We start from the raw sequence: 12,462 nt of genomic DNA on the forward strand, positions 1-12,462 counted from the left end.
TCATTCATTCTGTATCTTACTTTTTGAAACAGAGTCTCTCCTCTCCCCCCTCCTCCAACCCACCTGTTTCTGTCCCCTTTTCTTCCCCTTCCCCTTTTCACTCCCCAGACTTGAGGCTTACCCTTTCAGCTAACTTGACAAACCTCAGGAATCTATCTGTTCTGCCCCCAGCACTGGATTACAGACACAGGCTGTCTGCCCATGTTTACAGGAGCGCTAGAGAGGCAAATACAGTGTTCTTTATACACTGAGCCATCTCTCCAGATCTCTTACATCTGAGTTCTCTATCCAGATTGACAAACCAAGAATCACCTTGACCCTCCCAAGTGCTAGACATAAAATGAGCATGTACTCATGCCATATTTGATGTGATGCTGGATATTAAACTAGGCAAGCACTTTTCCAACTCATCCCCAGCTATCCGTGCCATACTTCTGACTAGCCTGATCTGATCTCAGCAGATTCTTGGGGCCAACAAATCCTGCTCATACTAGCTAGGTTTAAATAGCCACCACATACTTTGCTGGCTCACCATAGGAAGAAAGAAATAGGATGAAAATGTTTGAGAACTAAATCAGAACCATAGCTGCTTTTGGGTCAACAAAGGACAGAGTCTCAATTCATTGGGGCTATGGGGAAAGGAGAAAACAACCCATGTGCTTTGGTCCTGCTGAGTCTGCCTCTTAACTACTTCTATAAAACTCACAGCACAGGGCAGAGGTGGAATTCGGAACCAGATGACTTAAGGGGTTTCCTTAGTAAAGGTGTAGCATGGACTCTTTTTTAAAAGAGAGTAGATTTTCACTCATGTAAAGCATTTGAATGAGACATTTGGTAATGGTTGTAAAGCCGTTCTGTTTTAATACTTACCTTTACCCCCTCAAGTCTAGATGCTCTGTTTAAAAAAAAAAAAGTTGGAAGTCATTTGACTAAATAAAATTTTTGTCACAGTGGGGTGTGTGTGTGTGTGTGTGTGTGTGTGTGTGTGTGTGTGTGTACACGCACGAGTGTCTTAAGACAGTCACTGTGGAGCACAGATGCCCATTAATACTTTTCCGCTCTCTTAAGTGCTAGATTTAGATGTTGTACTGTAATACTTAGCAAAGGTCAAAACTCTTTAAGATCATGCATATTAGTAGTAGTATATCTAGACAGTAAAATACAACTTTATTGTGAAGCCATAGTATCATTTTAATAATTTTATTATCTAGAATTGGATTTCCTTTGACTATTAGATTATACCATCTCATAGTTCACAGTTTATATGAATACTTGCAAAATTATTTCTCATAGATGTTGGCTTGCATATATATGCATATAAAAAATATCCTAAGTCCATGGAATTTTTAAGTCTGTTTGATGTATAACATTTTCACCTTCAGAACTGAAGGATTTCTATCTATTCACATACCTCTAAAGTGAAGGAAAATCAAGGCTTTATTTAACCTTACTGCACTGATTAGAACCTTCTCACAAACATGCCCCCAGGAGAGTTTTTTTTTTTCATTCGCCTCTTCTCTTTGCTATATTCACAGGAGTCATCTTCCTATAAAGAAAAAGAGTCAAATAAAAGTGCCATACTAACATTCTTCTATGTGTCCAGAAGATATGTTCCTGGGTCTAAAGTACATGTAAAGTAAAGTTCATGTGCTGAATCAGTAAGACTGGGAGAGCCTTGAAAGTCAGTCAGTGCTTGCTACTTAATAGAAACCCCAAAGGGAACGACTTGTCATTTCTGCTTCTATCTTGACTAACATTCCCTGGCATAACTGCAATGTAGGATGTGCTAATACAACTTCATTTGGAACCTTTAAGAACCCTATAGGGCTAGGATCTGTATTTCTTGACTTCTCCATTCACGAGTTTTTGTTTGTACAGTATTCATTACCAACTTATATTTCCTTTTCCACTTTGCCCATTCTCCACCATTGCTGAATCCATTTACACACTTGTCTGTCTAGGCTTCTCAATCTGTAATATAAATAGTTGATGCAAAACAAAAAGCCTTGACATCAAGCCTAATACATAATTAAATAACAATAACTATTATTGATAATGGCCAAAATCTCAATGTATGTTAAACGTTCTCATGAAACTTAGAATGTCAGTATTTTGGGTAAAGTATTTAACAAGCTAAAAGTGGGGGCGCACCTTCAAAGCAGTACGACGAGCTTAGCAGAAAGAATATTTGGTCAGGAATGGTGGGACAGCAGTAACATGCCTGCTAAGGGCTTTTATGGGGCAAGTCTGATAGGGGACCTTGAGCTAGAAGAACAAGTATGATGCTGGGAAAGTTCAGAAAGGACCATCTACATAAGAATTGGCAAGTGTACAGCTGATACAGTAAGTTAAAGCTAAACCCAAAGATTATCAGAACAAGAAATGACAGAAGAAAACAAACTTTACTCAAATGAATTTGAATAGGGAAGGACAAGATGTCTACAGTTTATGGATGAAAGGAGAAAGAAATAGACGGAAAGATTCAAGAATCCAAAACTGGCCCTGCCTAGTGGTTTCCACCTTTATTCCTTCATCCTGCCATCCGGGGGGCTTCAGACAGTATGATATACATAATGAGTTCTGGGCCAGCAAGGGTTACATAGACCCTGTCTCAAACAAACAAACAAACAAACAACCTAGGGGGCCAGACACCCTAGTGGTACACACCTTTAATCCCAGCACTCAGGTGGGAGAGGCACTTGGATTTCTATAAGTTCGAGACCAGCTTGGTCTACAGAGTGATTTCCAGGACAGTCAGGGCTACACAGATAAACCCTGTCTTGAGGAAAAAAAGGAAGGAGGGAAGGATGGAGGGAGGGAGAAAAGAAAGAAAAATGGAAGAGAACAGAGGAAAGAAGGAAAAGAAGAAACAAAAGGAAAGGAGAAGAAAAGAGATCTGGGGTGAAAATCTGGTCTTGTTAAGTTTGGTTTTAGTCATTTTAAAATTAGACTCTGCTAGGAATTTCAGATATGAGTTTAGCTATCAGAACAAAGGAAACCCTAGTGAGAGCTTAACACTGAAGTACAAATGTTAGCATCTTTAAAGAAATGGAGATATGATTGGAAGACAGAGGGTCTGAATTTGTTCCTGTGTCACACTATTCATGTGATCAAACAAGACACACACCTTAGCCTAACATGGTGGCATATACCTGCAATCACAATACATGGGAGACTGAGGCAAAAGGTTGTAAATGAGACCAGCCTGGGCTACCTAGTGCACTTTAGGTCTGTGATACATGCTAAGAACCTATTTCAAGAAAAAAATAAATAGGAGGAAATGAAGGAAGACATGCACACATGTATTTGTGGGTAAATAGAAAATTTGCTACACGGCATGAAATACTAAGCTGTTAGCAGTGGGTTCATCTGGACAGTGAAATTTGGTGTAAGGAAGTACATTGATCTGTTTTTAACATCTTGCAAGGAACTCTTATGTTACATTCTCTGAAGTGATTAAGAGGTTAACAGTTTGCATGAAATAAAAGAGCAGGATGTTTTGTTACAGATCAGACAAGGTGGCAGAGGTATGAGATCATTTATCCATGATGACTGCAGAAGAAAACTTCCCTAAAGGATGAAATGTTTCTCAGTATCCCTAATGTCAGGATAAGCTGTCCCCAAGGCCACATCACAGTATGTTTTTTTGAGACAGGGTTTCTCTATGTAGCCCTGGCTGTCCTGGAACATGTTCTGTAAATCAGGCTACCCTAAAACTCAGAGAACTGTCTGCCTCTGCCTCCTGAGAGCTGGGATTAAAGGTGTGCCCCACATAGCCTTTTCTTGCAGAAGTGTGAGATCAAAGACTAGTCAAATGAGATTGGATGGCTCTAAGAGAAACTGTTTTTCTGTCCTTATTCTATAATTTCTTGTGTTCTGTCAGGTGTTGATCTGGGTTGTTGAGAAGTTGTTTCTTTGTCTAAAACTGACACCTAGTGGAATCACTATTTAAATTCTTGTCCTTTTGATCTTGACTTTTTTTTCATTACAAGAGATATATTTGAAACTCAAAATACAGCTCCAGAAAGTAGAAAAAATGCTTATTCACAGTGGTAAACAGTGTCAAATTCACAATCGTGATGTCTATTTTAGAAACTATAGTTAGCTCTAGTTTGCAGCACAAGTTCAAATAGACCAAAGGTTTACCCACATCAAAAAAGATTATTGAGAGGATTCAAATTCAACCCCTACTCAAAGCTTACAATCTTAGGCACTTCTATATACCATTTATCAAAAAAAAAAAAAGAATGTGTAAAGACACCAACCATAGCCTCAGCACTGGGGACCTGGATTTTCTCCAGCGCTTCCTTGAGTTGATTCACTTCCACTCGGTACTCATCCAGTTGACACTCTAACTTCTCCCTGCGGAGTCGCTCATAGGCCAGCTGCTCCTGCAGCTCTGTGATGGTCCTATCAAAAATGTTTGTTCAGTCAGTTCTGATTTACCTAGCAACTTTTTTTGTTAACAGTGGAAACCACTGTTAACTCTATAGCAAGTAAAATGAATCATTTATTTGCCAACTGTACATAAGATCTTACATAAACAGGCAGTGATTTAGGGACTGAGGACAAGCAGTGACCATAAAATAAACAGAATACATGGTGTGCTGGGAGGTAACAAGAACTAAGAGATAGAAAAAATGAAGCAGGAATCAGTGACAGAAAATGTGGAGCGGGTGATTAATACTTGTGTGCTGGTTAGTTTTCTGTCAACTTGAAACAAGCTAGAGTCAAGTGAAGAGAGAACTGCAACTGAGAACCCCCTTCTGTCAGACTGACCTGGGAGCCTGTCTTTCTTTCTTTTTTTTTCCCTCCATCTTTATTAACATGGATACTTCTTATTTACATTTCAATTGTTATTCCCTTTCCCGGTTTCCCAGCAAACATCCCCCAACCCCTCCCCCTCCCCTTCTAGATGGGTGTTCCCCTCCCCATCCTCCCCACATTACCATGCTCCCCCCAACAATCACGTTCACTGGGGGTTCAGTCTTGGCAGGACCAAGGGCTTCCCCTTCCACTGGTGCTCTTACTAGGATATTCATTGCTACCTATGAGGTCAGAGTCCAGGGTCAGTCCATGTATAGTCTTTAGGTAGTGGCTTAGTCCCTGGAAGCTCTGGTTGCTTGGCATTGTTGTTCATATGGGGTCTCGAGCCCCTTCAAGCTCTTCCAATCCTTTCTCTGATTCCTTCAACGGGGGTCCCGTTCTCAGTTCAGTGATTTGCTGCTGGCATTTGCCTATGTATTTGCTGTATTCTGGCTGTGTCTCTCAGGAGAGATCTACATCCGGTTCCTGTCAGACTGCACTTCTTTGCTTCATCCATCTTGTCTAATTGAATGGCTGTATATGTATGGGCCACATGTGGGGCAGGCTCTGAATGGGTGTTTCTTCTGCCTCTGTTTTAATCTTTGCCTCCCTATTCCCTGCCAAGGGTATTCTTGTTCTCCTTTTAAAGAAGTAGTGAAGTATCCACGTTTTGGTCATCCTTCTTGAGTTTCATGTGTTCTGTGCATCTTGGGTAATTCGAGCATTTGGGCTAATAGCCACTTATCAATGAGTGCATACCATGTGTGTTTTTCTGTGATTGGGTTACCTCACTCAGGATATTTTCTAGTTCCCTCCATTTGCCTATGAATTTCATAAAGTCATTGTTTTTGATAGCTGAATAGTATTCCACTGTGTAGATGTACCACATTTCCTGTATCCATTCCTCTGTTGAAGGGCATCTGGGTTCTTTCCAGCTTCTAGCTACTATAAATAAGACTGCTATGAACATAGTGGAGCACATGTCTTTTTTATCTGTTGGGGCATCTTTTGGGTATATGCCCAAGAGAGGTATAGCTGGGTCCTCAGGTAGTGCAATGTCCAATTTTCTGAGGAACCTCCAGACTGATTTCCAGAATGGTTGTACCAGTCTGCAATCCCACCAACAATGGAGGAGTGTCCCTCTTTCTCCACATCCTCGCCAGCATCTGCTGTCACCGGAGTTTTTTTTTGTTTGTTTGTTTGCTTTTTTTGTTTGTTTGTTTTTTGTTCTTTTTTTCAGAGCTGGGGACCGAACCCAGGGCCTTGAGCTTCCTAGGCAAGCACTCTACCACTGAGCTAAATCCCCAACCCCCGGAGTTTTTGATTTTAGCCATTCTGACTGGTTTGAGGTAGAATCTCAGGGTTGTTTTGATTTGCATTTCCCTTATGACTAAAGATGGTGAACATTTCTTTAGGTGCTTCTCAGCCATTCAGCATTCTTTAGCTGTGAATTCTTTACCTCTGAACCCCATTTTTTAATAGGGTTATTTGTCTCCCTGAAGTCTAACTTCATGAGTTCTTTGTATATTTTGGATATTAGCCCTCTATCAGTTGTAGGATTGGTAAAGATCTTTTCCCAATCTGTTGGTCGCTGTTTTGTCCTAACAACAGTGTCCTTTGCCTTACAGAAGCTTTGTAGTTTTATGAGATCCCATTTGTCGATTCTTGATCTTAGAGCATAAGCCATTGGTGTTTTGTTCAGGAAATTTTCTCCAGTCCCCATGTGTTTGAGATTCTTCCCCACTTTTTCTTCTATTAGTTTGAGAGCATCTGGTTTGATGTGGAGGTCCTTGATCCACTTGGACTTAAGCTTTGTACAGGGTGATAAGAACGGATCAATTTGCATTCTTCTACATGCTGACTTCCAGTTGAAACAGTGCCATTTGTTGAAAATGCTATCTTTTTTTCCAATGAATGGTTTTAGCTCCTTTGTCAAGGATCAAGTGACCATAGGTGTGTGGGTTCATTTCTGGGTCTTCAATTCTGTTCTTAATGAAAATGAATGATATGGGAAGGCCCAGCCAGGCCCACCTGGGCACTCGGCCCTGAGGGTATAAGAAATAGGTTGAGCAAACTCTGAGGAGCAAACCAGTAAGCAGCTTCAGTTCTTGCCTCCAGGTTCTTGCCTTGGGTTCCTGCCCTGACTTCCCTCAAAGACAAGAGTGTAATTTGGATGCATAAGGTAAATAAGCACTTGTCCTAGCCCATGTTGGTGTTGGTCAATGTTCCATCAAAGCAACAAAAAGCAAACTAGGACAGAAATTGGTACCAGAGAAGTGGGTCCTGCTGTGACAGACCTGGCTGGGTTGTTTTGGAGAGGACTGTGGAAGCTTTTAGAACTTCAGGCCCCAAGTGCTAAATAAAAGCTTAATGAACTGTGGTGGGAGCTTGGAAGGAAGAACCTTGAGGGATGTAGGCTGATTTGTAAAGTTAGTAGACACTATAGGCCATTCCTGTGATGTATTTGAGTTAAGATATCTTTAGAACCAAAGCCTGTGCTTCACTGCTTTGCTGGGACTGCAGAACCATCTGTGATTAACCAGAGACCAGCGCCACTTAAATGAATTTGCATTGAGGGGCTAATTAATAATGGCTAACTGGGGCTTAGAAATCAGCTGTGATTAACAAGAGATCAGAATTATTGAGTTGAGGTAACTATTACCTCAGGGTCAGCACAGGCTATAATCCAGTCGGGGGACAGGGTGTCAAGGCTGGATCTTAAACTAAAAGATGAACTTGGAAATATGTAAGAATCTTCCAGATTACAGACATGTGGCATAACCCTTTAATTCCAGCATGCAGGAGAAAGACACAGGCAAATTCCTTGAACATGAAGCATTTCTGGACTAGAGTGAATTCTGGGCTAACAACACTATATTTTAAGATTCTGTCTTTATTTAACAACAACAAAAGTGGGTTTGCTTGTTTGTTTAATCAGGATTTCTCTATATACTCCTGTCTATCCTAGAATTCACTATGTAGACTAGGTTGACCTCAGACTCAGAGATCTGTCTGCCTCTGCCTCCAAGCACTGGGATTAAAGTTATGTACCACCATGTCTAGAAAGGAAGAAAGGAAGGAAGGAGAGAGGGAGATAGGGAGGGACTGAGGGAGGGAGGAAAGATCCCTTGGAATTCACAGGTACTAAATACAAAGCAATGGTTTTAAGGACATTACTTCTTAGACTCCAGTAGTTCTTTCTTCTGCTTTAGATCCTCTTCTGTTATCCCACCCAAGTGTTTAAAGTTGCTCTCAGCGATTTCCAGAAGTTGTCTCAATTCTACAATTTTCTTATGAGCTCTCACTGAAAGACAGTTAAATATTAAAGAACCTAATTTAGATGACAGCACATATGATTACATGATGATGATTCCCTCTCAACATTTGCTTTTCTTCTTTTAAAAAATATTTAATTATTAATTTTATTTTTATGTGTACAAGTATTTTGTCTGCATGTGTGGACCACATGTGTGTCTGGTGCCTGTGAAGGTCAGAAGAAGGCATTTGACCCACTGGAACTGGAGTTTAGGTGGTTATAAGGCACCACCATGTGAGTGGTGAGAACCAAACCCAGGTCCTTGCAAAGAGCAAAAAGTACTCTTACCCACTGACCTACCTCTCCACCCCCATTGCCTTCTTCTTTAACAGAACCGTGGTCTGCAGCTTATGGATGGAATTGATCTAAGTGTGATAAATATGTAGAAAGGAAAATATCAGCATGCAAGCAATAAAAACCGTAATTGGAAGATTCTGTTATTGGTGAAAGACCCCAGCTTAGCAGCAGTAACGCCATTTTGCAAGGCTGTACTTAAGATGACTGGTTCAGGGAAAGGTTAGAACACTGAGTACACAGCGGCTGCCAAGCAAGATAGGTTTGGTTGAAGGCCTGGCAACAGGACGACTGCGGTTGAGCACCTGACAATGAGAAAAGCCCCAGGAGAGGTCCCACACCCTGGTGGGGGGCCGAGTCAGCCGTTATGTTCCAAGAAGGTAACTAGGAAACTTGCCCCCAGGCTGAACCCTTGGGGGGCCGAGTCAGTCGTTATGTTTCAGGAAGGTAGCTAGGAAACTTGCCCCCGGGCTGAACCCTTGCCACATTAGAATCCACCAATTATATCCCTGTAACCATGCATCTGCTTCTGTATGCTTGCTTCTGCTCCCCAAAATCCTATAAAAAGCTCATCCTTGGTTCCGTGGGGCGCGCCAGTCCCCCGAGTGACTGAAGCGCCCGCAGGTGCCTGTGCCTGTGCCTGTGCCTGTGTATCCCGACAATAAACCAAATCCTCTTGCTGATTGCATCCTGTGGTGTCTCGGTCTGGTCTTTGGAGTTGGAGGGTCTCCATCCCGAGGGAAAGTTCTCCCTGAGAGCCTTTCATTGGAACATGCATTGGATCATTATAATGCTGACATATAGGCAAGATATCTTCAAGAAGACTAGCAGTGTTTCAAGATGAGAGGTAGCAGGCCATGTATTATGTGCTGCATGTTAGAAAATTCAAGAAAACTGAAGCTAGCAGATTATCCCTTGGTTGAATTCACAATGGAAGATTTTGCCATGTCCCTGGAAAATAAGCCTGAGATTGTAATGGGCACTTTTAAGTCTTTTTAAAGAAAAAATAAATATATCCAGACATGAATTTTAATATTTCTTAGAAAATGTTTTAAGCACTACTATATATTCCAACCAGAATAACTAAAAACATCTTCCAAAGATCAAAAGGAAGGCAACTGACATTTCTGAGCCTCTACCACAAGCTAGGCAGTTCCTGTTCTTTAGTGTATAAAATTAAGCCTTGTAACAATTCTGTCAGGGTAGCAATAGCAACATAGCTGGATTTCCTAGATGAGAAAGCCGAGGTTCTGAAATCAACCAAGTTAAATAGTGGTGAAGCTCTGACGTCTGAATCACTGCTTAAGACCTACTATTCACACACTATATGGCTTACATGGTTGTGCTTAGATTACCCTCAATTCCAACACATTCTTCTAGCTTTCCTCACCAGAGATCCACTGAAACCATCCTTCCTATCCACTAGAACAAACCATGGCTCCCTGACCAAACACAGTGAGAAGAAACAATAAGGTTATGTGGCATGAACATACTCCCTTCAGGATACAATAAGTGTGGTGGCAAGTGTCCTACATAAGCAAGTCTGAAAGCCTTACGTCCAGTTATAGGGTGACTCTGGACAAATAACTTACAAACCCAGGGCTCTGTCTTAGTCAAAGTTCTTTTGCTGAGAAGAGACACCATCACTGTGGCAACTCTTATAAAGGACAACATTTAATTGGGGCTGGCTCACAGTTTCAGAGGTTTAGTCCATTGTCATCATGGTGAGAAGCATGAGAGCATGCCGGCAGACTTGATGCTGGAAACATAGCTAGAGTTCTACATCTGGATCAGCAGACAGCAGGGAGACACTAGGCCTGGCTTGAGCATTTGAAACTTCATGCCCATCCCCAGTGTCACGTATCCTCCAACAATGGCACACCTACTCCAACAAGGTCACACCTAATAATGCCACTCCCTATAACCTGTGGGGGCCATGGGGGCCGTTTTCATTCAAATCACTATACACTCTTTATAAATGAAGTAATATGATACCCTAATTAGTGTATCTTAAGAAATATTATCATTCCCATACACTTACTGTGATGGATAAAAATGTTTTGCAAAGTTCTAAGGAAAGGAAACCTTTCAATATTACAGAGTAAAAATACTGGCAGGAGAACTATATGCCAATAGCTGAAACACCAGCAGAACTGCCACAGAAACAAAATTTGCTCTAATTACCAGACTTGTTTAGTTCCATTTAGATAGAGAGAGAGAGAGACAGACAGACAGACAGACAGACAGACAGACAGACAAACACTTTGCCTACACTCACTTCTGTGTGAGGATGTCAGATCTGAAACTAGAGTTACAGGTAGTTGTGAGCTGCCATGTGGGTACTGGGAATTGAACCAGGTCCTCTGGAAAAGCAGCCAGTGCTCTTAACCACTGAGCCATCTCTCCAATTTGTTTGTTTGTTTAAAGCATAACACCTATAAAAACCACAACCCCATTGGCTTCTGTGTATCTATTTGTATCAAGCAGCATGTATTCTGAAGGAAGGGGGCAGTCTAACTTAAACTAATTTAGAATGTTTTGTTGGTTATTAATTTGTTATTGACTTAATAGATCTCTCCCAAAATTCACATGAAAGCTCTATCTTCCAATGTGATGTTACTTGGAGACAGGGTTCATAGAAGGTGACTGGAGTTAAATGGCATGGCAGCAGGTGTCCTATTCTCATGGGATTAATATCATTAGCGGAGTCCACTTTAGATGGACCACATTTGCATCTTTGTTCTGCCCCCAAGCCCTCTTCACTCTTTCATTTGAGGATATGGTCATATCATAGTCAAAAGCAAGTCCTCCTCCATAAAACAATCATGTTAGACTTTGAGTTAGGACTTCCAGCCCCTAATTGCAAGAAATAAATTTCTGTTGTTTAACTTTCCAGTCTCTAATTACAACAGTCTGAGCATACTAAGACACCATTAAATGGAATCTAATTATCCTCCAAGTGGTAATCATATGTTGGAGATTGGTTCTAAGGCTTTGATTTAATCGAGAATCTCCATGACCAGACACTGAAGGTCCTTGTCCCCAATTGGTTTTTGATGGATCAATAAAGATAACAACAACACAGGATGGTACACTTAAGAGTTGCACAGGTAGAATGCAGAGAGAAACAGAGGAGATCACAATGACTCTAAGTAGAAGAATGGGACACAGGAGCAGCAGAAGAAAAAGCCAATCAACCATGGGAAATTTCGGGTTAAGGGTCCACTGGTCACTTCCCCAATTGGGCCTGGAGTAGTAGGGAAAAGTTTAGGAGTGCCCAGCCTTTGAGGTAGCAAAGGCATTTTAAAAATAAGCTAGTGTGTGTGTGTGTGTGTGTGTGTGTGTGTGTGTGTGTCTGGACTCTGTGTAAGTGGGTATGTTTGTGTATCCGGACTGTAATTGTGTGTGTGTGTGTGTGTCTGGACTCTGTGTAAGTGTGTATGTTTGTGTATCCGGACTGTAATTGTGTGTGTGTGTGTGTGTGTGTGTGTGTGTGTGTGTGTGTGTATGTGTACACATGTGAGATCTACCAGGAGCCAAAGCAGTGAAGCAAAACTTACCATTATAATCAAGAAAATAATCGAGACTAGAAATGTTATATTCTTTCTCACCCTCTAGTCTACTATACTCTCAATAGTCAGAATGACGGTCTTTAAACATAAATCAATTACCATGGCTGTTACTGCATGAATGACAATATCCCCCTGATATTTGAACAGAGTCCCTAGTTGATTGGGAAATTTAAGCAGTATAGCCTTGCAGGAAGAAGTCAATGAGATTAGGCTCTAAGAGCTAAAAAGCCTCCCACTGCTTTGAATTTAGTTTTCTCTCCTTCAAAGCTCTCTGCTTCCTGCTAGCAGCTTGCTACTATAATTATACCTCCCTGCCAGGATTGACACTTTTCTGGAACTATAAGCCTAAATAAGCCATTCCTTCTCTAAGATGCTTGGTTAATGCATTCTCTCATCTGTTAAGAGCACTTGCTACTCTTCCAGAGAATTCAAGTTAGGACCCGAGCACCCACATTTAGTGGCCATCTCAGTGTT

General features: G+C 41.3%; 1 protein-coding gene across 14 annotated transcripts in view; it reads right to left on the reverse strand.

The window, feature by feature from the left end:
- Window positions 1–1,166: 1,166 nt before the first annotated feature.
- Ankrd42 (ankyrin repeat domain 42) overlaps window positions 1,167–12,462 on the reverse strand; it is a 43,053-nt gene continuing 31,757 nt past the window's right edge. For 11 of the 14 annotated variants that reach the window (XM_087656617.1, XM_087656609.1, XM_087656604.1 and 8 more), the window contains 3 exons: window positions 7,984–8,110; window positions 4,266–4,410; window positions 1,167–1,546 (listed from right to left, as the gene is read on the reverse strand). In XM_087656617.1, the coding sequence (XP_087512743.1) occupies window positions 1,460–1,546; window positions 4,266–4,410; window positions 7,984–8,110 (359 nt within the window). In that variant the 3' untranslated portion in view covers window positions 1,167–1,459. Of the gene's footprint in view, window positions 2,761–3,709; window positions 4,411–7,983; window positions 8,111–12,462 lie in introns of those variants that run through there. The other 3 variants (XR_015685421.1, XR_015685429.1, XM_087656682.1) reach the window with 3 other exon arrangements.

This window comes from Rattus norvegicus, chromosome 1 (genome assembly GCF_021556685.1).
Source record: "Rattus norvegicus strain SHRSP/BbbUtx chromosome 1, alternate assembly SHRSP_T2T, whole genome shotgun sequence".
Lineage (NCBI taxonomy): Eukaryota > Metazoa > Chordata > Mammalia > Rodentia > Muridae > Rattus > Rattus norvegicus.